Raw genomic sequence first — 26,667 nt, forward strand, 5'->3', positions numbered from 1 at the left:
ATGCTCTTGCTTTTTCTATCCTCTAAAAACAATTAAGAACAAACTTAAAAGGGAAAATAAGGAAAGAAATATAGCCTGAGTGCAGATATGAAAAGAGAAAAGGCAGATGCACACTGCTTTTGTGGTGGTGTGGATATGTATAGGTAAACTTTTTTGGATCTAGGACCTTCAAGAAATAGGTTTCTCTGGGGATTATGAAGAGCACTGAGTTCTGCAATGAGAATTTTGTCCATATGACTTAGGAAAAGGAAGTGTTAATAAATCTGAAGCCATAAGATTGCCAGTAGGCAATGGCTTTGCGATGGGAGCATCCTGTGTGAATATTTTATCAAGAAGTTTCCCAGCGAAGAGGAACTTGACACAACTGATGAGTATGTTGAGTGAAATTTTTTTTTTCAAGATTGAGAAGACTTACACCTTTGTAGAAGGAAAACATCAGTGTGTAGGCAAAGGCAAAAAGGCAGAAAGGTCATGGGGGGGAGAGAGAGGGAGAGGGAGAGAGAGAGAGGTCATATAAGCCAGAAAGGATGACTGATGGATCAAGAATCATGTCAGAGCTGGAAGAAGTGGGATTAGCAGAGAAGCAGATTTTAGATCCAAGAAATGAAAAACTAAAACACCTGTTCAAAATAGGAATGGCTATTTGGGGGAGTAATGGATTTGTAATCACCAAAGTTTTCAAAGAGAGGATCAATGATCACTAGTTGTGGATTTCTAGGTTGAGTATGGAGTGAACCATCTTTCGATTTTCTTACAACTTTAAGGTCCATTGAATGATAAAATGGATAGAACTATACTTGAGGATAAAAGCAAGAGAATGGGTCTTCATGGAAGCACATGACCATGGAGATGGGTAGGATGCTTTATATTTCTGGAATACTCTACTGTTTAAATCACACTTGTGTATAGCTTTAGTCTCTGAAATACTCGTCAGGCCAACAGGGCACGCATATATATACATATGTATGTATACGTATATACATATACGTACACAAATATATACATATATACGTGTGTATACAATTTGTTTTTCCTTTGTTCTTTGTATCCTAAGAGCCTACTGTAGCTTCTGGCACATAATAAAAGCTAACACTCACTGAATTGGATTACATGCTATTTTAAAAAGATGATTAAACTAAGTCTTATGGAAAGTAAATGACCTTTCCACTTCTGGTAGCTGAGTTGAAATCCTGTGTCGTTTCAAGGCGGATTCCCTGGGCACTTTACCTTACAATATCTAACTGCCCAAGTGTTGAAGAGGTAGCGTGCTGTAAGACAGAAGGCGCCGCTGTCCAATGGGAGACGAAAATAGAAATAAGAAAACTAAAGAAGTGGCTGGGATGGGTGTTCTGGTTGACCAGAGCTCCAAGAATACTCCAGCCAGTGTGTGGGAGGGATGATGAGAAGTTGAAGGCAGGGCCTTGAAAACAGTCAAAATGAGCCGATTTGATGGTCGGAAAACTATCACAGCACCAGTGATATCAACCCTTGGGAGTACGTCAAAGCAATACTCAAAAGGAAAGGGCAGAAACCAAAACGGAAACGGTTTCTAGACCCGGAACCATTTCTAACTTCAATGCCCCTTTGGGAATTTTCTTTTGCGATTATCGATTGATCCGGAAGGAGAGGAAGCGGAAATCATTGGCGATTGGCTGACCATGGAAAGGCGGAGCTCAAAAATCAGCAAGTCACCATCGCTGCCGGAAATGACGATTCCGGAAGTAGCTGGCCAAGGTTCGATCTGGCATTTTCTTTCGGTGGGCGTGGTCGAGAGGGCTGGGTCCACCTCGTCAGCACCTCCACCACTACCCTCCAAGCCCAGCCCCTCCCTTCCGGCCACAATCAATGTGTTGCCCGCTGCCGCCCCTACTGTGCAACCCGTTCTACTGCGGCCAGGGCGCGGAAGCCCCGCCCCGCTACTTCCCTAGCCAACTCCGACATCCGGGGCTTACGCCACAGCCCCACCCTCCTGGAGCTTTCATCCCTCTCAGAGCGGCCTTGGGCGGGGTTTCATACGCTTCACGTCCACTTCCCGGGGGCACTGACCGAGGTCGCCCTAGAGGGTCCCTCGCTTTAGGATACAGAAACTGGCACCCCCACCAGCGCTGAGGCGACTCCCGCCCTTTATCTCGGCCCCCGTGCCGAATCCCCGGGAGCTCGCGCTTCTTCTGGTCTCTGCGCCCCCTTCCCGGGTCCCCGCCTTTCGCCCCTTCCCCAACCCTAGCATGTCCAACCTGCCGAGGGTCGTCCTGAAACCCCCCGAGGACGTTTCAGGCAGCACCGCCCCGCCATGGTAAGTACCCAGTTCTTCGCCTTCCCGCCCGTCCTCGGGCCTGGCCGTCCCGTCCTCACCGCGCCGGGGCTCCCCACCCATGGAGTCCCAGCCGCCCCCCGCCCTCGCGGGACCGTCGCTTCCGAGGAGCTAAGAGAGGACGGCCAACATGGCCGATGGCGCTGCGTGGCGGCGTGCGTGTCCTGCGCGGGCTTCTCGAAGATCCAGAGGCAGCCCCGGCGAGGGTGGCTCGGCCTGGAGAGCGCGGCAAACCCAGGCGCCTGTGGCTGGCGAGGGCCCCGCGGGGAAGGACGCGAGCGACGCCGTTCGGCTCCCTCCCCGAGCCGAGGTCTAGCGGCGTCGGGGAGAAGGCAGGAGAAGGAGGTGTCAGTTGGAGCCGGCCCCGCAGCCCGAGGCTGCCCGGCAGAGAGCCCGGCTCCGCCCCAGGAGGCTTGCTAATGAGGGGGAGGGCTCTCGGCCGCGGAGGCCAATGAGGACGCGGGGACCGCCGGCCGAGCTGGAGCTGGGCTAACTCCGTGGGCTTGGGGTGCCTAGACCGAGAAGAGCCCCAGAGGAGGCAGCGGGTGGGGAGGCCGATGATGGCACGGCCGCTGCGAGGGACCGAGCTGCTGGTGTGCGATGAGTGGCCCCAGTGTGAGCCCCGGCTGTGCCCATGGGGAAGCCAGCGCCTTTGGGCCCTTCACACTAGCTCTGTGACCTCAGGGCCTTGTTCTTACAAGAGCATTTGTATGAAGAACCATTTCTCCCCCTAAATGATACTCTTAAACAGTTCTCCCCACAATTACTTGGCGAATAAGGTAAGTTGTCACCTGATCCAAGGAAACCACTTGACTGTGAGCCAGGAATTATTAGTGGAGATTTCTAAAATTTATGTGTGGTGCCATAGAAAAGGTGTCGACAGCAATTAATGGAAGAAAGGAAAAATACTAATCAAGCCCTAGGGCCTTTCCAGATATTTCAGTTGATCCCCTACATCAACTCTGGGAGGTAGGTGCTATCATGAGCCCCATTTTACAGTGGAGGATACTGAAGCAGGCAGAGTAACTGACCCAGGGTCACCCAGGGCTTTGTCCATTCTACTCCCTAGCTCCATCTGTTGTTGAAGAGGCATCACTCCAGAAAGATGACACAGAAGTGATTCAAACCGGAAAAGTTGAGCTCCCCAGAGGCTCCAGATGGCAGAACACGATTCATACCTTGTAGGAATTTGAATGGAAGATCCAGCCATTGGTGTCTCTCTTTGCCTCCCTTGCAAAATAGAATTTTTTCAAGGATAAATTCACGAAGGAAGGAAGAACGCTGGTGATCGTTGTTTTGGGATTAGCCTCTCTCCCCCACTCAAGGATATTATGGTTAAAGGAAGAGAGCCCTCATCCGGATATGGTTGAAGGGCAGCCAAGAACTGGACATTGTCTTATATATGACCTTGGGAGGTTAGCACAAGAGAGAGTTTTACGGTTTCAGCTCTTAGAGTTTAAGGAAGAGAATTAGCATTTACATAGTACCTACTGTGTGCAAAGCCGGTTATTATCGTCCATATTTTGCAATTGAGGAAACTGAGACAAGTGTAAGTGACTTGTTCAGAGTCACAAGTGTTTGAGGCCAGATTGCAGGGCCAGGGCTGTGTGCACTCTGGCACCCCCTAGCGGTTTCAGATTGTGAGAGCAGAAAATAAGCTTTGGTTTATGACGTACTTTAATATTCTACTTGGAGCCTAGTGTAGGGCTTTTCATATGTGTATTTCCTGAGTGAATGCTTTTATATGTATGAATTTTAAGCATAATAAGAGAATAGGCAATGAGAAATACTGGATAAGTGCCATACTAAAGAGAAAAGTTTTTTATAAGGACTGCTTTTTTGTATCTGCCTGAAACAGTATTCTTTTAAAACTAGACTGTGTTCCTTTATTTTTATTTTTCTCCTATTGCACAATAGATATTTTAAACTATGCTTTGTGATAATGATATGATAGAGGAAAAGAATTTAATTTGTTGACACTTTAATTGTGCCACTTTTTTTTCTTTTTGTTAAATGTATTTAGGATTTGTAAAAAGTATTGCTCATTTTGCCAAATGAAATCAGGCTTTCTTGCGTGTATCTATCTGTTTATGACTGTTCCATGTTACTCTTTCATCTATCCAGTATTTGCATTGCCATGAGAATTTGGGGCTTTGTTTTTTATTTAGAAGTTTTTCTATTCCTTATCCAGCTGACTGTCATGCTAGGTTTTGATGTTATGAAGCTTAGACTAAGACTAGACTTTAGAGACAAGATCTGACATCATTTTGGAACCATTTGTCTTTTGTTTTTAATAGTTTTAGCAAGCTCTTAACTATTCTATTTCATAAAAGGTATGGTAAGAAAGGAAGAATAAATCACATATCCCAATAAAATTTATCAGGTTACATGTCTATCTTGTTTTATAGTTGTTAGCCTTTTCATGTATTTAAAAACCCATTTTCCCACTTATTTACTAGTTAAAAGAAAAATAAAATGAGAGGTCAGTTACTTGACCTAATGTTACAAATCCAGGTTTCCTGACTGGACTTTATGAGACTCTTCATCTCTTAATACTATTTTTTGGTTAAAATGAGGTGGTACCAATGTTAGTTAGCTAGGCTTACTTAGCTTATGTATAAATTTGGAAAGTGTTATGAGGAAGCTAAATAATTTAAGGTTTTGAAATATATTTGGAATAAACTAAGTGTAGCCTTTTTAAAAAGTGAAAATATTTATTAAAAAGAGTGACTTATGAGCTTTGGGATTCATACTGAATGAATTTCAACTGTTGATGTTCCTGGCTGCTGTCAGTATAAGACACCATGTGAGACAAAAATGGTAATTTTGAGAGCAACTAGTCTTTGTGTTTTGAGTCTTTTTTAGTCTTTGTTTTTTTAAAATGTGTTTTACAAGAGCTAAAAGACTTTATGCACTTCTCTGGGATTCAGAGTTCTCATATGTAAAATTAGGAGAGATTGGAATAAATGATCTCTAAGTTCCATTTTACTTCCATGGTTTTGAAGTTTATGTTTATTTGAGGAATTATATATTTGATCCCATTTAACACATATCTTGCTGCTCCGTGTTTCACTTTCTTTTTCAAGATTCTTCTGATCCCATCGGCAGGAAGTCAAAGTTCATTTTTTATTCTAGCTAGTAGAGTAAGTTAATGTTTACATTCTGAGTGGCAGAAACTATTTTGCACCAACACTGAAATGGAGAGGAAAATGAACATTGGCTTCTTGCAGTTATTGAAACTAAAAACTATCACAATTAAGGAGAATTGTGCCTTTTAGAAGGCACCTTCTGTGATATATTTGGAACTGCAAAAGTGTGTATGACTTGAATCTCAATGATGTTATTTAAAACACATATTTGTTGAAGAAATTGTATATGGTATGATTAGCCTCTATACAAATAATAACAAATTTAGTTTCTGTACTGTATGGGACTTCCAGTCTTATGGATAGTAACGACAGACACTTATGTAAGACAAGTGAATAAGACCTTTAAGCAAATATATAAATGTATATATTTTTAAATTTTAGAGTCATTAGTAAGGACATTATAGGGATCTCCAAAGCAATAATACTAATAACGTAATTCTAATGGTTCTCTGGAAGTGTTGCTATGGAAGTATTCGGTTTAACCAACATTACTGAGTGTCTGCTCTGTTACGTCCTGGGGCCCACTACAAAAGAATTAAAATTTACAATCCCTACTGTCAAGGGGTTTATGTTGGGGTCACGAGGTCACAATGAAACAATTGGAAAACAGTCAAGCTGAGTGACATCCAGCCATTATGTGACCTCTGGCGTTCTTTTAAATTTTAAGGATTTTTTGATTTTCTGTGAATTAGGTACACAAAATCTTAGGAGGTTTAGAGTTGAGAGAGAACTGCTGTACCCTGGGATGATTGGGGATGGCATCTTATATCACCCTGAAGATGAAACAAGCTCTTATGTCCGTATGTCTTTTAGAGCTCGAAGGGATTCTGGTTGTCTAGTCTAACCTTATCTTACAGATAAGGAAACTGAGGCATAGAGAGGTTAAATTAGACTTGCCTTTGGTCACACTAATTTGATTCTAGTTTACCTTTCCAGGCTTATTTCACATCATTCTCTTTCTATTCCAGCTGATCTAGCCCACTTATTCCAAAAACAGCGTTCCACCTCCCACTGTGGAGTTTTTGTATTGGCTCTTCCCCTATGCCTAGAATGCATTCCTGTCTCATTTCTGCTTCTTTAGACACATTAGAGTTTCCTTCAAGTCTTATCTCAGATATCATCCCCTCTGAAGCCTTTCCTGATCTTTCCTGTTCTGTTTCCCTTTTCTATTTGTTTATCCATAAGTTCCTCATTGTTTTAGCATCTCCAGCAACCTGCGCAATGCGGTAAACCTGAGTAAGATCGTGTTGAGAACACTGAATGTTGTCCCCAGGACCTCATGGGCTGCAATATCACTGCATAAAGAAAAAGAATGATATCTTGGCAGTAGCATATATGGTATAATGGAAAGATTACTGGACTAGGAAAAAGGAAACTTGGGTTCTCATCTTGCCTATATAGTGAACTGTAAGACCTTGGCAATTCAGTGAATATTTCTTGCCTTCTCTCTCCCTATTTGAAATTTCTACCATTGGAGTTGCTGATTTGTAAGGTTTCCTCGTTTAGTATGATTCTAAGAGTTAAGACTTAAGGGTGTTTGGAACCACTGAAGGAAATAGAAGAAGAATATATGATGAGGTAGGAGAACCGGCATTGTGTAGTATGTTTGAAACATGGGAGATTCCAAGGGGTAGAACTAGTTACTTGTATCAAAATGTAGCCATGATCCAGGAAAAAGAAGGGAGAAAAGGCTTTGGATATAATTGTAGCATGTTGTTGGTATCCTTTTGAGATTAGAGCATCAGGAGAACTGCTAGAAAAGAAGCAAATTGCAGGAGGGAATAGAAAAACAATGGAAGTATGAAACAGAAATCATTTTTTTTAGAAGTCAGTCTTCTTTAATGTTGATCTTTGTGGCGCCCCATTTTCATTGTTGACTCAGCGCCTGAAGTGTAGAGTGCTGCTGGAAGGAGGCAGTAGAGACCCAACTCTTGCTTTCTGAAAGTACTGGAGTAGGACCTGGGAGTATGAAATGGCATAAAATGAAATTCTTGCCCTCAAGGGGCTTACTGTTTAATGGAAGAGTGAGAATGTATACATAAAAAGATAGCTAAAATATATTTGATTAAATTATTTTCAAGAAAATTCACTTCTCTCCTTCCCAGCTCCCCCCACTTTAAGAGAAAAAGAAAAGTGAGCCCGTTACATAGATAGTCAAGCAAAACAAATTCTTGCATCCAAAAAATATATTTCCAGTCCACACTCTTAGTCTCTCACCTCTTTATCAGGAGGTGAGTTAGCATATCATGATTTATCTAGAAGCATAGTTGGTTATAGTATTGATTGATGTTCTTAAATAATAATTTGCTCTGTGGCTTTGGACAGGTCATTTAACCTCAGTTTTCTGACCTGTAAAATGGCAATAAGAATACCTATCTCCCAGAGTTGTTTTGAGAGTAGTCCCTGGCACATAATAGGCACATGGTGTTTGTTTCCTTTGTTCTTTTCTTTCAAAGTTGTTTGTCTTTACTATATTGTTGTTATTGTATAAATTGTTCCCTTTGTTCTACTCACTTCATTTTGCATCAGTCTTCCTAGGTTTCTCTGAATCCATCCCTGTCGTAATATCTTACAAGTGTGAAGTGGACCACGGAATTGTTTTTAATTTGCATTTCTCTAATTAATAGTGATTTAGAGCATTTTATGTGGCTTTTGATAGCTTATATTTCTTCTTCAGAGAACTGCCTTTTCAGATCTTTTATTGATTGGAGAATGACTCTTATATAAACATGAATCAGTTCCATTTGTATTTTACAAATTAGACCTTTATCAGGGAAATTTGCTACAAATATCCTCCTACTTTAACTGGTTTTCTTCTAATTTTAGCTTCATTGGTTTTGTTTGTGCAAGAACTTTTAAATATTATTTAATTGAAATTGTCCATTTTAACTCATGTGAACCTCTTGTTTGGTTATGAATTCTTCCCTTATCCATAAACCTGACAGTTAATTTTTTCCTCCTCTAATTTGTTTATCATGTTACCTTTAATGTCTTAAGTCATGTATCCATTTGGAACTTATCTTGAAATATATAGTGTGAAATGTTGATCTTATACCTAGTTTCTGACAGACTATTTTCCAGTTTTCCCAGATTTTTGTCAAATAGTGAGTCCTTGCTCCACTAGCTGGGATCTTTGAGTTTATCAACATTAGGCTATTCTGCTTCTCTTCATCATATGCCTAATCTGTTCCACTGGTTAACCCCTCTATTTCTTATGCAATACCCAGATTACTTTTTTGTAGTCTAGTTTGATACCTGGTACTATTAAGAAAAGAGATAAAATATTGCAATGTGACATATTCTAAGCATCACATTCTTGGGTCAGCCAATAGGTTCTATAGGAGTTGAGAGGAGGGATTGAGGGGAAGCATTCTAGGTAAGCAGAACTGACCACAGCATATATGTGGAACAAGTTTGACCAGAGCATGTGATTTATATAGAGAAGTAGTGATAGTTGGGATAGAGGTGAGACTGGAAAGGGAGTTGGGGACCAGATTGTGGAGGGCCTTAAATGCTAAGGACTTTAAAATGATGCTTAAAGCTGATTCATCTGTCAGTGGTATGTTAGATGGTTTGGTGGGTTTGAGGGAGAGCCCTGGAGGCTCAGAGACCCATTAAGAGGTTATTGTAGTTGCCCAGTTTACAAGAGTGCTTTCTGTGGTGTGGATGCTGTCTACCTTATTATGGCCTTTGCAACTTCCAAGTAGTTTGTTTGCCTTTTTTTTTTAAAGTGAACTGTATGTACTGACTCTTCTATTGTTCAAACAGTATTTATGAAAGGATTATTAATAAACATTCAGTCAGTACCTACTGTGTGCAAGGTACTGTGCTAAGTGCTGGGGATACAAAAAGAGGCACAAAACAGTCCCTGCCCTCAAGGAGCTTATAAGCTAATAAAGGAGTCAGCATGCAAACAAATGTATACAAAGCATGCTATGTACAGGATAAATAGGAAATAATAACAAGAGAAAACACTGGAGTCAAGAGAGGTTAGGAAAGGCTTCCTGTAGAAGGTAGGATTTTAGTTGCGACTTAAAGGAAGCCAGGGAGGTCAGTAGTCACAGCAGAGGAGGGACAGTGTTCCAGGCACAGGGGACAGCAAGAGAAAATACCAGGGGATGGAGTTTCTTGTTTGTGGAATAGCCAGGAGGCCATGTCACCAGATCAAAGGGCATCTATCAGGGAATAAGGTGCAAGAAAACAAGAAAGGTAGGAGGGGGCTAGGTTATGAAGGATTTTGAATGCCAAACAGAACATTTGGTATTTGTTCTTGGAAGCAGTATGAAGCCACTGGATTTATTGAGTAGGGGTTGATATAGTTGGACCTGTGCTTTAGGAAAATCCTTCTAGTGGTTGAATGAAGGATGGATTGGAGTGGGGAGACACTTGGAGGCAGACACCTCCCCTCCCCCAGGCAGGCTATGGAAATAGTACAGGTGTGAGGAGATAAGGGCCTGTGCCAGGGTGGGGCAGTGTCAGAGGAGTAAAAGGTTTGAATTCAAGATATGTTGCATAGGTAAAATTTATAGTCCTTGGCAGCAGCTTGGATGTGGGTGGAGAAAGACAGTAAGGAATCCAGGATGACTCCTTATGTGCCAGACATTGTATTAAGATTTGGGATTATAAACAAAAATGAAACAGTCCTAATTCTTAAATAGTTTACATTCTATTATGTGAAAGAACATAGGATATGAATTTGTGTGTATGTGTATACATGCAGATGTATTTACAAAATAAGCATTAGTTAATTTTGGAGGGAGAAGGAAGGTCCTAATTGGGTGGATGATGAAAGACTTCATATGGAAGGTGATATTTGAGTTGATTTGGAACGTTTTTTTCACAGTTATTAATAGTTGAGAATCTTCCTTTGAGAACTACCTCTTCATGTGTGTACTTTATCTATTTAGAGAATGGCTCTTGTTCTTATAAATTTGTATCAGTTCCCTATATATATTGGATATCAGGCTCATCTGAGAAATTTGTTGCAAATTTTCTCCCTAGGTAACTTTTTAGTTTCATCTGTGCTGGTTTTATTTGTGCAAAATTCAAAATTTTATGCTATCAAAATTGTCCATTTTTCTTCCTTGATCTTCTCCGTCCCGTGTTTGTTCTTGAACTCTTTCATTATTCAGAGTTGCAAAAAGTATTGCCATCCTTACTCTTCTAATTTGTTTATGATATATACACTTGGAACATATCTTTGTATATAGTATGAGATGTCTATTTAAATATTTGTTGCCAAACTGATTTCCAGCTTTCTCAGTAGTTTTTGTTTAATAGTGAAGCCTTACCCAGGTAGCTGGGGTCTTTGTTTATTGAACACTAGCCTACCATGTTCATTTGCTTCTGTTTAATTTTTGACCTCTCTTCTTTTGGTCAGTATCAAATACTTATCTTAATTACTGCTTTGTAGTATAATTTTGGATCTAATACAGCTAGGCCCCCTTCCTTCTGACTTTTTAAAAAAATTATTTCCCTCATTTTTTTTTTGTGGTTTCTGTTCAACCACAAATGGGTGAAGACATGTTCTCCTCCTTGCTTGCAAAACCTGTCACCTATCAAGGTCATAAAAATTTTATATGGATGTTAAATAAAGTAGGATAAACCTAAAGATAGAATTATTGTTGTTGTTTTTCTTTATCATCTCTTTTGGTATCAAGGTTGGAGATTTTTTTTCCCCACTTCTAGTATTTTCCCTTCCAAAAGGTATTTTGTGAATTAAATCCTCGATGCCTTGACATTTGTCATCCCAACCGCACATCTCTAGCTGCTTTTCTCCTTTTTCTCCTTTTCTTTTTAGTGCTCTTTCTACCTCTTCTACAAACATATACAGAACTGTGATATTAGAGTACCATTGTGATCGTCCTGCTTTCCTTGATGGTAAAAAGAATTTGCTATAAAAATTTTTGAAGACATTTTCCATCATTTTGAATTTTTTTTCCTCCTTATAGTTTCATTCTTAAATACCTTTCAGATGATTTTACATACTTGCCACGCTTTTAAAAACTGGTTTTACTCTTCACTGCTTCTCTCTTTTATGAGGCAGTATTGCTCATAACCTTGGATATGCTTCTTCATAAGATTTTCTTTTTCACATTAGCTTAAATTCTGCTTTCATATTGCCCTGGTATATATTTCCCTATGTAAGTCAAGTGTTTCCTAACTTAGATATTTTCTAAATTTTTGGTTTCCTTCTTATGACAATTTATATTTATTGAACTTATGTCATTATTATAGTTGGTGTCTGTCATTGGTTCCAGTTGTATCCCCCCTTTTTTTTATTCTCAGTGACTTCAGATACAGGTGACAAACATTTGTTAAGCACTTACTATGGGCCAGGTACTGTCCTAATTGCTGGGAATACAAATACAAACAGGACAGATAATACATGAAAGGCTGAAAAATGGTGGTGGGAGAAGTGTACAGTTGGGGGTTTGGTAGACAAAATCCAGAGTTGGGAGTGGAATCAGGCAGGAATAAAGACATGACTGGCCTGGGTGCTCTCTTTAAAATGGAAGATCTGGGAGGAACTAGCCAATCAGGAAGGGGCAGATATACTTCCAGTGTGAGAAGTCTAGGGATGGAGTGAACTTCCAGGGTGAGGTGGCTTCTGTGTCTCTTTTTTATTCTAAAAATTTGTACAGATTTTGATTCTAACAAATAGGTCTTCTGACTATATAAATAGCTGATCAAGAAATGACTCAATCATCAGTGAGTCATTTCCCACATAGTAAAAGATAGTTTCGTTTTTTATGATATTATTTAGTACTTACCATGTCTAACACATGCTTCTTAAAGAAAATATTCATTACATATAGCTATTAGCTTTCAATATAGCCTACAGATCTGTCCTCTTTCATTCATTATTTCCTGATTCATATTTTCCAAAATATTTTTCACTGTCCTCAGCTACTTTTGCTTTGAAGTCACTGAGTAACATAGTATTTTTGAGTTGGGGGAGCCAAAGATTTCTGGATTAGTCATTATGCATTTATTTAGCACTTACAATATGCCAGGTACTCTGCAAATTGCCCGGTATACAAAGAAAATAAAAAACACTGTCCCTGCCATCAAGGAGCATGCCTTCTACTGAAGGAGATAACATACATAAAGCATATGTACAGAGCTGATGATGATATTCTGAAAAGATCTGCCATTAGCAGTTTCGGGAGGTAGGGGGAAGGAGCTGGACAGATTTTCTGCAGAAAGTAAGATTTGAACTGAAATCATGCGGTAAAGGTGAGGGGTAAAAGCACTCCAATAGTGGAGATTACCAATGCAAAATTAGTGCTTTATGTAGTGCCTAACACAGGGGTGGGGAACCTGCAGCTTTGAGGCCACATGTGGCCCTCTAGGTCCTTAAGTGCAGCCCTTCCACTGAATCCAAACTTCACAGAAAAATCCCCTTAATAGAGGATTTGTTTTGTAAAATTTGGACTCAGTCAAAAGGCTGCACCCAAGGACCTAGAAGGCCACATATGGCCTTGAGGCTGCAGGTTCCCTACCCCTGGCCTACAACATAGCAGATACTTAATAAAATGGTTATTGATTGTCTGATTGGAGATGGGAGATGTATAGTATCTTTGAGGACCTACAAATAGGCCATTTTAGTTGCATTGCAGACAGAGTATGTGGAAGGGAGTAATGTGTAAGAAGACTGAAAAGGTGGTCGAGGACTGAGCTATAAAGAGTTTTGAATGCTAAACACAGGCATTTATATTTGCTCCTGGTGGTACTAGGGAGGCACTGGAGCTCAGTGAGTATGGGAGTGACATGGCCAGACCTATATTTTATAAAAATCACCTTAGTAGTTAGGTAGAAGATAGATTGGAATTCAACGACACTTGAGGTAAGGAAACCAGTTAGAAGGCTGTTAACATAGTCCATGTGAGAGGTGATAAGTGCCTGAATTAGAGTTGTGATTGTTTGAGTGCAGAGAAGAAAATATATACAAGAGGTTTTATGAAGGTAGTCAGGTGGGAACTGTGTCTCAGTGAAGATTAGAAGATGGAAGGAGTGAAAAAGCATGAAGTTTAAGATGAAAGAGTGTTGTCATTTATGAAGCATGCATTTCAGAGGGCGCAGTGGAAGGAAGATAGAGGCAGATATGGAGCTTTAGGACATTGAGAGCAGTACAGTTGGGTAGATGTGAGGGAGTGTCAAGTCAAGAATGTGGAATGGGGTTTAAGATCACTGGGATAAGGTAGTTATAAGGGAGTGAGAGTATGATGACTACTGAGCAGTTAGTCCAGGCAGAGTATTGTGGTTAGAGAGAAGTTCAGTGAAAAAGATAAAAGATTAGATTGTTCAAGGACCTCCCCTGAAGTTCATTCTTCTGGCAGATGGAGCTGTTGTATCTCGGGTGCCCTAAGGAAGGCCACCGCACAGCAGAGAGTAGGTACATGGACGTTTGGGATAATGGTCAGAAGGCCAGGGTATCTTGCTTGTCCTGGAAAAGTCCCTGGAGAAAAAGAAGGAAGAAGAGTTGACTGTATGGCAGTCCAGCACTGGAGAAGGTCTTGGGCCAGGCCCTACCTGGAGTGGGAAGTGCTCCATTCCTGAGCAGAAGGCCAGGGAAGTCAGCAGGGTTTTTCTGGTGAGGGAACTTCTAATGCAGATCAGCAACTTGAGTTGAGCAAGTTACTTAGAGACGCTAAGAGGTTAAGTGACTTACTCAGGGCACATAGCATGTGTCAGAGGAGGGACTTGAGCCCATGTAGTCCTGAATCTCCATTATGCCGTTCTGCCTCTTTGTCTAGACTTAATTTGAAGGGTCTTACTGAATTCATTGATTTCTATATCTCTTCATCTGTTGCAATAGGTATTGGTGCATAACTTCAAGTCACCTACGTTTCACCCCCTCTTCCTTATCTCTTAACAAACGTTCTTATTTCCTACTTAATTTCAGTGTTTTTTTTTTTAAATTTATCTATCAGGCATCCTGCAGAACTTTTCACTGCCTTCTCTCCTCCTTTGCCCCAGCCTTGGAAGAAGTAGAAGTAGACCTTATTACTAAGGCCAGATCCCAGTATGAACTTGATCCCATTGCCCCCATCTCCTTCAAGAACTTTCCCTTTCAATCATTTGTTCACTGTTTCCATTTTTACCACTTATATACACGACTCCCTTAGCCTTTAATGGAAAACAAAACCCAAAACTTTCACTTGACTCTTCCATTCCTTAAAGCTCTTGTTCTAGATATCTTCTGCCACCAAACTCCTAAAAAAGGGTATTTATACTCATTGCCTCCACTTTCTTACCTTATATTCACTTTTCAACCCATTAAATCGGACATCTGGCCCCACCAGTCAGCTAAAATTAATTTCTCCAAGGTATTTCTCTCCTTATTGCCTAATCGATACTCTTTCCTCCCAGGGTTTTTGTGACACCACTACTCTGTTTCTTCTACTGATCTGATTGTTCCTTCTCAGTCTCCTTTTGCTGGATCCACATCCCTTCTCTTTTGCATTGTTCTGTCCTGGGATATCTTATTTTCCTCCCTCTTTACTCTCTTGGTTCTACTATGTGACTTACTGATCCCTCTCAATCTCCCTTTGCTGAATCATTATCCATATCACCCCCATACCCCCAAAAGTGAATATACCTCATATCTCTTTCCTGAATGTTCTTCTTTTAACTCTCTTTGTACTCTTTTACTTGGTGACCTTTCCCATTAATTTAAGAATCATGTCCCAAATCTGTATATCCAGCCCCAGTTTCTCTCCTGAGTAGCAGGTCCATATCATCCAAGATTTTTGGACTTTTTGAACTAGTTGTTCCTTAGGTATCTCAAAGTCAGCTTGTCTAAAACAGAACTCATGTTATATTTCCTTCTTTCACCCCTTCCTGGGCTCCAATCCATCTGTCTTCTAAACTTGCCCTTTTTTTGGTGAGGATACTGCCATCTTTCCATTCACTCAGGTTTGTAACCTTGTAACCATATGGTAGACCTTCAAGCAAAGGCTGGGTGACAACTCGTCATGATTTATAGAGATTTTTCTTACAGTAGATGCCTTATAAGGGCCTTCCTGTGTTCCAAGTATAAGAAGTCTGATTCTTCCTCCACATGATAGCCTTTGTCTACTTGAAGACTGCCTTCTTGGCTTCCCTTAGTCTTTTCGTTTTAAAACACCCAGTATTTTTGACTGGATATTCAGATAACATGACTGGTCTTCTCACTAAACTGCTCACCTCCCTCTGGAAATGCTCCAGTTTGTTCATGCCATTCCTAAAGTGTGGCACCTGTAACTGAACATAGTACTACATATTTGTTCTCATTAGGGAAAAGTGTGATGGGTCTACCAACTTCCTCCTGCCAGATACTAGCCTCTTATTAAAAGCACCTAAGATTGTCTAAGGCTATTCTGATGTGACCTGTTCTAAAAGACATGCCTGTTGTACCATCCTCTCTCTCTGAATGTTTTTAGTTGACTAGTGGATAAGGGGAATACATGGATATAATATCTAGGTTTCAGCAACATATTTGATAAAGAATTTGGACAGGATTTAGAAATGTGAGCCAGGGGTTGTGTGATGAGGTGGATTTGATACTGGTTGAAAGACTAGACTCAAAGAATCAAATAAAGGGTTTGGATTTGATGGCCTCTCAGGTCTGTGCTAGGGCTCAGAACTATGATTCAGTGATCCTATGGATTGATGTCTTCATTGACTTCAATGAAAGGAATAGGCAATACAGCTATTATTTTGGATGATACAGTTAGCATCCAAGGACATCTTGATAGGCAAGAATGATGGAGTAAATCTAAGAGTGAAATTTAATACATATAAATGCAAAGTTGTATTCTTGAGTTTAAAGCTGCTTTGCTAATATTTTTAAAAACTCCAAGGAAGCATATTTATTGGCTCTCATTAGGTATACTCCACCACTCATTAACTACCAAATACAAATGACTTAAATGGAAGTTTGGAAATCATGGCCTCATTCTCCAATCAGAGAGGCAGAGGGTGGGGATGAGATAGAGTCCCAAGGCTGATGAAATCTTGCAAGCCCATGAGGTTATCCCCAAAATGAGATTGGAGCATGGTGGAGCATTCCTGGAGCATGGTGGAGAAGTCCATCAAGGAATTCCCAAAGTAGCATAGCCAGGTGAGAAAGGAGGAAATGTCTGAACTCTGAACTCTTTCCTTAAATGGAGGTTTGGAGCTTCTCAGTGGAGAAATAAGGAGGGAACATAGTCCAGTCATGCGCTTCTTTCCAGGCAAAGGCATAGAGTTGTGATGTGAGAAATGCTGAACACAGGCGAAGGCAAGTAGGCCAGCAAAATTGTAAGGTAGTGTATAAAGCCTGGAAAAGTGTAAAATGAGGGGTGTTGGATTTGATCGCCTCTCAGATCTTTTCTAGTTGTTCATGATTCTATGATCTTGTGGGTTTATGTTTTCAGCGAATTAGATGCAAATGGTATTTAGTGGTATAGGTGGTAATTGTGACTGTATCCAGATTGTGAAAGGCTTTAAGAGTTGAGCAATGAAATTTGTAGTAGCAAGTAGTAAAAAGGGGATTCTATCTTTTTTGTTCATTTTTCTATTTAATTATATCCTGCCTCACATTGTTACTTAATTCTTTAATGTGTTGATTCTGGAAAGTCTTTGTATCTTCCTGAATGTCTGTCCTAGTTCTTTAGATAGAAAATCCTTTTTTAATATTTTAAGGATTTGTCATTTCATTGATGTGGATATGGCTTCACCTGATGCTAATTATAACCCTTTTAAATGATCTTCTGGAGTTTCTATAACTAAAAAAATTGATCACCCTGTGTTGTCTTTTGTGATAATGCCTTCAGACCTACCTAGACTGGTCCTAAAGCAACAAACAAACAACCATCCATCTGTGGTCTCACTGTGAAGCCTTTCCAGCTCGATAGGACCTGCCAGGGATTGATATTCCACTGGCAGTTTTTTAAAGAACCGACGCCACTTCCAGACTGTTAAGAAGGAATCAGAAAGGGACTTCAGTGGAGGTTATGCAAAACAGGTGCCTCATCACAGAATAGGAGACTTGAGAGTTGGAAGAAACCATAACAGTCATCCCATACATTAAAGGAATCCCCTTTATAATTTACCCAATAAGTGGTCATCTAACCTCCCTTCCAAGCTATTCCAGTTCTGACAGCTCAGAGTTTTAGAATGTTTTCCTGCCATTTAACCCAAATTTGTTTCTTTTACCCATTGCTCCTGATTCAGATCAAACAAGACTAGTCAGTTTCTTCACATGACAGACTTTCAAATACTTGCAGACAACTTTTTGAGGACAGCTTTCATGTATCCCCAGTCTTTACTTTCTAACTCAATATGTCTAGTTCCTTCAGCTAATCCTCTTATGTTATAGATTCAAGGCCTGTCCCTGAGCATATTCTAGTTTGTCAATGTTGTCTTTAAACCATGACATCCAGAACTGAGCACAATACCCCAGATAAGTTTTGACAAAAACTGAGTATAGTTTCGTTATCAATTCCTTATTCCTGGAAGCTGTGCCCCTTTTGGTGCAACCCAAAATTGCATTAGCTTTTTTGGCTACTGCATCATACTGCTGACTCATTGAATTTTTGTATTTGTATGAGATAAATCATACTGTCGTTTCAAGATACATTGTAGTTTCAAAAATGTTTTATCTTTTCTATTCAGTCTTTAGCAGTCTTTTAGTACCTTTTCTATGCTCGTTTGTGTCTTATAACTTATTTTCAAGCAACTTTGAAATACCCTTTAACAGTATTTAAGTGACCCTTTTATCGTTTAGCTGTATGTGAATATTCTAACTTCAAAAGTTATAGTGCTGGATTTTTACAAACAACACAAGATGGCAGCATTTCAGCATGAAAAATGATGTATTCCTTTGAAGAGTACAGCAAAAATTTCCTAGGTTTTAACATTTTGAATCTAAAGTGGAATGAATTGTCTTTTGAAAGGTGGTAGGTTCCCTCTCTGGAGGACTTTCAAGTATGGAGAGTATGTTATAGGGAGGGGTTCTTTTGTGTATCATTTGCATTCAGTGGCTTCTGAGGTCCCTTCACACTCTAAAAAATCTTTGAGACTCAGCAAGGGTGGGTGCTGCTGTAGATAGGTAGAAGGATAGATAAGAAGAAGACAGGAAAACACTTAAGTTCATTTTATTTCTTTGAAACACCTAATAAAATCATTTGGAATATGGGGTGGGGCAGTGAGGAGGGTGCCAAACCTTTAGAGCTTTGAGGCAATTGGTAATCAGACAAGAAAGCTATCCCAGCATTGGTAGTCTATAGTTGCTAAGGACCAAAGAAAAGTAATTGGTATATCCCATGAATCAGAAAGGAAATGAACCGGTAGAGAAAGGATTAGAAGGCAATGCCATTGGAAAGGGGAGAAAGCAAAGAAATTATCTAGTTCACAGCACTTTGTATGTAGTAGGCACTTAATAAATGTTTCTTGAATAAATGAGAAAGAAGCAGTGAGAAAAGAAGATGAGAGCTACCACATAGATAAGGAAGTAAGTTTTAGAGAAATAAGAGGAAAAGAGAATGTGGGTAAGAGGTAGTGTAAGTGGGGAAATGGACATTTCTCCTGAAGACAATATTGGGTACAAATGTGTCTCTCTCTAAAATACTAAGATTTCATTCCCTTTTTCAGATCACATACAAGTTTTGAATCAGAACTGATTATATCAGCTGGTTATTGCTTCTATTTGAAGAATAAAAATTGTGTTTTGTAAGTGGTCACATTTCCTTATGCTTTATCAGCTTGAGAGCTAAAAATTACAGGACTAAACGAAGAAACCATTGCTTTCAAAGATCCTATTTGCAAATGCTTCTGGTTTTTTAAAAATAGAAACTTGAACTTTGTAGTGCCTTGTATTCATTTTTATGTAATTTTTTCTTTTTAAGTATTGCAGGCTGCATGTACCAAGTAGTTCAGACAACTGGCCTGGATGGAAAAAATCTTCTGAAATTGCTTCCAATTCCTAATTCCTCTGGAAACCTTATGCCACTAGTTCAATCTTCAGTCACATCTGATACTTCAAATGGGAATATATCAAATCCAGTTCATGTTACTATTCAGACTCAACTTGCTAGCACTCCTACAACTGCAGCCATTCAATTGCCTGTTTTTCAGACAACCAATTCTGGAAATTATTTCCTTCCAAGAGCAGTCGATAAATCTGAAAATGTTAGAGTACCCTCTGTGGGGAAAGAAAGTTTGCCTTCAGCTTCAACAGCTCAGAATAATACTACGAAAGTTGAAAAACTGGCCTTGCAAAAAGTCGCTGTTTCTCCCTCAACTACTCAAGGTGACACAACATACATGTTAGTAAATACTAAGAACCTGCCAGTGACTGTGAAGTCTCCTGTATTACCATATGGGCATCATTTACAGATACCAGCCAATGCTGAAGTAAAATCTGTACCAGCATCATCTTTGCCACCTCCAATTCAGCAGAAGATACTTGCAGCTGCAGCTACAAACACCTCAGGAACAGCAGAAGCTTCAAAAGTACCAACTGTTATTTATGTGTCTCCAGTAAACACGGTAAAATCTGCAGTTCCTAAGACCTTTAAAAGTATTTGTCCCAAACCTGCAAATCCTACAGAAGCTGCAAAGTCCATGGTTCCAAACACTTCACAAACACCAGCGAAAAATCCTGCTACAGATGTGTCTAATAATGAAGGCCAACAATCTCGAGACGCACCAATGAAATGGGTTGTACGAGAAAATCCACAATCTTCCCCCTGTCTTGTTCCTGTCAAGTCTTCAAACAACATGGCTTCAAAAATCTTGAAAACATTGATAGATATGAAGAATGTTGAAACTAGTTCTCTAAATATGCCTCCATTATGTTCAAGCACTTCCAGTGGAGCTCAAGCAAAAATTACTCCCATTAAAGATAATGCTTTGGTTATGTTTAATGGGAAAGTCTATCTGTTGGCTAAGAAGGGGTCAGAAGTTCTGCCATCTCAAACTGATCAACAGAATTCTGCTGCTCCTGATGCATCACCAAGAAAAGACCTATCACAAATACCTAATGCCAACTCAGTCACAAAAATCACAAATGAGGTTGTAAATATTGTTTTGGCAAAAAATAAGACTACCCCCCTAAAGGAGACAAAGTTGATTTCAGATGCACAACTTGCTTCTGAGCCTGTTCCGAGTCTGGAGAAGAAGAATAAAGTGGAGCGTACTTCTCATTCTGCCCAAAGTCCACAGCATGTTAAGCAACCCGTCTATCTAGAGCAGTATAAGACTATGCACATAAAACTAAACTCACCAGCACAAAATGCCAAAAAAGAAACAAGTGTCAGCCACGCGAAAGATTCTTCTGATGATACAACTATTACATCAAAACGCTGTGTTTACACAGATCAAGAACCAAAGGTAAATTCTCCCAAGCCAAGCATATGTCTAGTGTATTTCTTTGCATGCATATTGATTTTTTTTTTCCTCCAAGGGGCAATGATTGTCATCCATGTTGCCTTTTTCTCCCTCTACAGAAACACTGGATGAAGTACTGATTTTGAAATTTATGAAATTGTATTTTGTAGCAACCACTGGGGTTGAAACATGCAAATAACCTGAGGGAACTGGGAGAGGAGAGTGTAATTGACAAGTCCATGCAGAACCTTGCAGTGGAATCACTTTTACCGAGTCCTAAAAATAAGTACAGGCACTCTGGTCTGGAAGAGCTTAGGATTGACATTGCTTATTCAAAGCATAATTAGGTATTTTATATTTTAACCATAACTCTCTGATTTTAACATTAGAAATGATCATCATTGTACGTTTAGAATTACTTCTTAGATTATATTTTTTGAGAAAAAGATATTCTGTTGATTTATTAAATTAGGCAGTAGAAGGAGGCATCTCTCTTCTCTTTAATCTCTGCAGGGCCAGTCAGTTCCTCAGTCCTTGACTCACTGGTTGGTTCTATGGATAGATACTCAGGGATATGTGATTTAAGTGGCCCACTAGAGCTACATTCTCTCTTTGAAGGCAAATCTCCTAACTTTTCCTGTTTTCTCCTGTGAATACATTCCCATTTCTCACTTAAGCTCAGCACTAATGAACACAACCATTCATATACATAACATTTTCAGTACTTTCTTTGGTTTTCTGTCTTTCTCTTCTGTCATAGAAGTTGTCGAATGGCCAGGAAAGTAGACAACTAAGTTTTGATTGTTACTTGCTAGGCTGGTTAAACAGGTCAGCTTTTCTAGATATTTTAATTTCCAGATACCAATGACTTAATTTAATATTTCTTAACTTGTCATTCATTTACTTTTTAATTTCATCCGAGTGGTGGTAGTAGTAGTAGTAGTAGTGGTAGTAGTAGTAACAGTAGTGGTAGTAATTACCTGTTCTTCTTTTGGTATAGAATCAAGTCAGACTAGTGAAAATATAATTAAATGAGAAATTGCAGGGGAGCTTTTAAGTTTCACACTGTGGAATTCAATTTTCAGAATGTGGGTGGTAGTGCAAGGATTTCCTGTACCTAGTCTAGCCATTTAGGAGTTTAAAGCATGCTGTTCTCTTTTATGTAAGATGAGGTAATCACTTAATTGCAGGTCTGTTGAAACAGCTTGAGTAATTTACAGCATTGTTTATACGTTGTATTCTCTCTCTGATTTTAGAAACAGGGTGAGATGGCGTTTGTGTTGGAGACACATACTCAAAGCAGAAGTCAGAAGGAATCATGTCGGAGGGAGTATGCTGAATTAAGAAAGAATTTTGGTATCACAAAAGATTTGAGAGTGCGCCTTACCCGAATTCCTCTATTTGACTCCACAAGTTTATGTTCCCCTAGCAATTTGACAAGCAGTATTGCTTCCAAAGAGTCAAAGATTATTGTGGATCTAACATCTGGGAAAGATGAAGAGAGCCAGGAGGTAAAAGAATTTAAAATGTCTTTTGTAGGTTCCAAAAAGGAACACAAATTTATTCTTTTAATATTCTTAATGTTTTAGCTCTTAGGAAAAATAAACAGACAGTTCTTGCCAGTGCTTTAAATACTTGTCACGAAAAAAGACATATGCATGCCAAATTAGTTTTTTGGAAGAATGTGGTACATGTAGTCTTCTAATGTGTGTGATAATGTACTTAGTGATTTTTCTTTTTTAATCATAACGCTAAAAAGAACACCCAGAAGTCACTTAGGCCATTCCCCTGTTTCCAGGTTGAACTGTAGCTAAAATTGTACAAATAGGTGTTCATCTTGTACTTAAATTTTAATGGCAGCAAATTCAGCAGCCTCTCTCAGTAAACCTTTTAGGATATAAAAGGTTTTTTGGCTCAATAACGAAAAGCTTTCTAACAATCATAGCTATTTATTGCTTCAGGAAGTATTATAGAAATATCAGTTATTATTCTTTGCAGATGACATGAAGCTAGAAAGGATAACCAGTAAGTTGAGTGAGAGGTTCCAAAAAAGTCCTGAGTTACATTGATGAGCTAGATTTTTAAAAACTTACTTTCTCTCCATCCTAAGTCTCATTTTCCCTGCCCTCACCCCATGGGATAGGGAGAGGAAAAACCCTTGTAACAAATATAAAAGCTAAGCAAAATAGATTGTTGAATTTGTCATATCCCAAAAATAATGTCTCATTTTATACCCTGAATCTGTCACTTCTGGATCAGGAAATGAGACGCTTGCTTCATCAGTTGGTTCTCTGGAATTGTGGTTAGTCATTGGATTAATCAGAGTTCTCACATCTTTCAAAGTAATTTTTTTTTACCATGTTATTATTGTATAATTGTTCTTTCTAATTCATTCCCTTCACTCTGCATCAGATCATACAAGTATGAGCCATATTTAGTAAGGTAACATTTAACAGTTAAATGTAAAATCTTATGCTCAGATTAAAAGGAATGACTTCCATAAATACAAGTTGGGGGGGAAGCAGCTGGACAACAGTTCACTGAAAAGACTTGAGGTTAGTGGACAATCAGCTGAATAAACCAACAGTGTGATATGGTAATGAGGAAAGAAAATATGATTTTAGGCTGCAACCATAGATGGCAAGAGAGATAATAGTTTGACCAGACTCTAGCCCAGTCAGACTACATCAGAAGTAGTGTACAGTTCTGGGTGCTACATTCCAGGAAGTAAATTGATCAACCAGAACACATTTCATAGATGAGGGTCAGGAAGGTAAGGAGGAGAGTAGAAATCATACTGAACAAAGACTGGATGAAGGAACTCAGAAAGTTAGTTTCAAGAAGAAAAAAACTTAATGAAATAATCTGACCTTGCTATCAAAGGCCCATCTTTAACATTTGAAGGGAAATGTGTGAGGTAATATTCAGTTTTCTACTCTGCCTAGAAGCAGAGTATCCCAGAGTAAACCCAGCTCCCGATGATCCATATACGTTCCACATGAGAGCTGGGGGAAAGAAGAGAAAAAATCATGACTTGTTATATTATTTTACTGCTTGTTGAGGAATGAGACAGCCATTCATATTCTCACTTTCATTTCTTCTCTTTCTGCCTTTCTTCATGCTATTCCTATCCATAGAAGAGGAGGATATTAGATTAATTCACGAAATTCTTTTGCGAACACCATTACTTTGTTTTAGTCACAGTCCTTTGAGTTTAGTATGAAAATATGGGCTAAGTAATTATTCTCTAAGAATATCAATAGATTGTAGCTTACCTATTATGTTACCATGCATTAAAATGGATAATAGTTTTCCCTGTTCCTCCTATTAAAAAAGTAAACAGGAAAAGGAAAGAAATAAAAAGCATGAGAGAGGGGGTTGAGGGGATTACACCCTCCCCATACCATAATATGACATAGGTAAGTGAGACTAACGAGTTACGCCAGGTGTTGTGTTAGGCATACGGAGACAAAAAAGAAATCATCCCTTTGCTGAAGGGCTTTACCCTCTTTTGGGAGGAAGCAACAAATATTCATTTGATTAATACAAAATGTTTTCGCCTACTGTCAGCTGTGTTAAACTGTTAGCATGATGTAAATAATAGCATTTTTGTTTTCTTTTGGGATTTAGCCTACATTACACCAGGATGTGGATAAGAAAAGAAAAGCAAAAACTGTTATGAAGATAGACTGTACCAAGAAGAAGAAATGTGGGAATGATGTGACCCCATCCATGGACACAGGGACTGATTGCACGAGCCCTCAGATTCTTAACAGTATTTCATCTGATTCAGCTTTGTTGCCACAGAGTCATAATAATAACATCATTGATTGCACGAACTCCAGTGAAGAGAATTCTCCTCAGCTGGAATTATATGCTCGAGATGGCCTTGGCAGAGGTGTAGATAGTCCAGCCTCTGTGTCTTCTGAACAAGAGCCTCTGGATAGTCAAGATTGTTATATCGATGATAGTTTCTCAACGACATTGCCAGAATTGGATGAAACTATACGAGATGAAAAAATAAAAAGACTTAAGCAGCTACTGAAAGAAAGAGAAGCAGCTCTTGAAGAAATTCGTAAAAAGATGCAGCAGAGTTAAAAAATGTAGCTGTTGACTTGAAAAGATCTTAATGAAGTGTTTATTTCCCCCTTTATGGTTTTGTATAAATTATTTAAATATGCAGATAATCTGAAAGCTTTTTTGAATCTAAAACATTGTTTTTGTCACTGAATTATTGAATGTGTTTAAAGGGGGTAAAAGAGACTGGAGTAGAACTGTTTGTTCCAAGGAGTTCTAACTTGGAATATCTGAAAGTTGTCTTAGATGTGATTTCTTTTTTGTAATGGAAAATTTGATACTTTTATATCATTTTAATTTGAACTTTCCAACTCTAAGCTTGTACAGTTGTCATGTGTCTTTTGGATATAATGTTGCAACAGTTAATTTTGATATGACTCCAGAAATCCTGTGTCTGGGAAGAAAATCTGACCTCTGTTCTTAACTCTGCCACAGAATTCTCTAGACAGCTTTGGGAAAGTTGCTTAATGATTTATGTGGTCTCCTCATCTGAATAATGAAGATAATGATGCCTGTTCTCCTACCTCACTCATATATTGAGGATTGGGTGATACATACATACATAATATATATTTTTTTACTCCATGGAAGAAAGGTATTAACAACCTCAATATTTAAGTGTTATAGATTTTTTCTTAAAAGATGAGGAACTTATATTTTGTAGCCTTTACCAGATTGTTTAATGTGATCCAAAACATTTTTGAACCAGGCATTAGAATATATTGTATCCTTGAAGTGGGAATTTCCATTATGATTGTACTGTTTCCTTTTTCTTCTTCTGAATACACCTTTTAGCTGGAGTGGAATATGAAGCCTAGGTTGGTTAGTAACCATTCTTTAGTGCATAGTCATTGCTTTGGAGTGTAATAAACTAAATAGTACATTTTTTAAATTACAAGAAAATATTTTATAGTTGCTGCTGAAGTAGTGATTTTAGAAGAGCTTCAAGCATTGGAGGAGGGAAATACTGGAAAGTATCATTTTTTACTTAGGTACCAACAGATCCCTAAGAGGAAGAATTGGCTTTGGAGCCAGAAAAATCTTTAAAAAGTCTGAAATTAGTGCTTACCATCAGTTATAGGAGAAGATTTCAGTGATAGTTTTAAACTTGACATTGGACAGTATCTTCTAGAAGTCCCAAATCAACCATGAGCAATAGTAGAGTTAGGGGTTGAACCTTTATGTCCTTCTCTATTATTTTACGTTTCTGTGTCAATGAAATCCAAGAAGCATAATTTGTAGCCTTGATGAAAAAAATTCCAATAACTAATAAGGGATTAGGAAATTATCATGAGGGATACGGAGAGAGAGAGAACCCAGATGAAGAAATGCTAAGTGTAGTAGAAAGAATGCTGAACTCTGCCAGATCTGGATTTAAGTAAGTACCTCAAGTACTTACTATAGCTCTGGAACCGTGAATAAGTCGTGAAGTTTCTGAGGCCCATTTCTCCGTCTTTAAAATGGTGACTGTACTTGCTTTGCCTACCACAAGGTCATGAAGAAAGTGCTGTGTAAACTTTAAGTACTATATAAATGTGATTTAAATATTACCACCTTATAATTAGTTTTTGTAGAAGAGAATAGGAGGCATTAGAAATTTTAATACCCAATGAATCCAGTTTTTTAACTTGTGCTTTGCAGAGACCACAAATACCAATCCTGCTACCTCTGTGTTGTCTTAGTTTTTTAGTCCTGTACTTCTTATGCAGTTATGATAGTCCTGTACTTCTTATCCAGCTCTGATTAACCTTTCCAAAACCTCAGAGTGGGGCT

The 26,667-nt window shown here is 39.0% G+C and overlaps 1 protein-coding gene across 1 annotated transcript; it reads left to right on the forward strand.

The window, feature by feature from the left end:
• Window positions 1-1,733: 1,733 nt before the first annotated feature.
• Window positions 1,734-25,645, forward strand: LRIF1 (ligand dependent nuclear receptor interacting factor 1). Its single transcript, XM_036767385.1, has 4 exons — window positions 1,734-2,293; window positions 19,335-20,820; window positions 22,074-22,328; window positions 24,448-25,645. The coding sequence occupies exons 1-4, from the start codon at window positions 2,226-2,228 to the stop codon at window positions 24,913-24,915; spliced, it is 2,277 nt and encodes a 758-aa protein (XP_036623280.1). The 5' UTR covers window positions 1,734-2,225; the 3' UTR covers window positions 24,916-25,645.
• Window positions 25,646-26,667: the final 1,022 nt, after the last annotated feature.

Source organism: Trichosurus vulpecula, chromosome 7, assembly GCF_011100635.1.
Source record: "Trichosurus vulpecula isolate mTriVul1 chromosome 7, mTriVul1.pri, whole genome shotgun sequence".
Lineage (NCBI taxonomy): Eukaryota > Metazoa > Chordata > Mammalia > Diprotodontia > Phalangeridae > Trichosurus > Trichosurus vulpecula.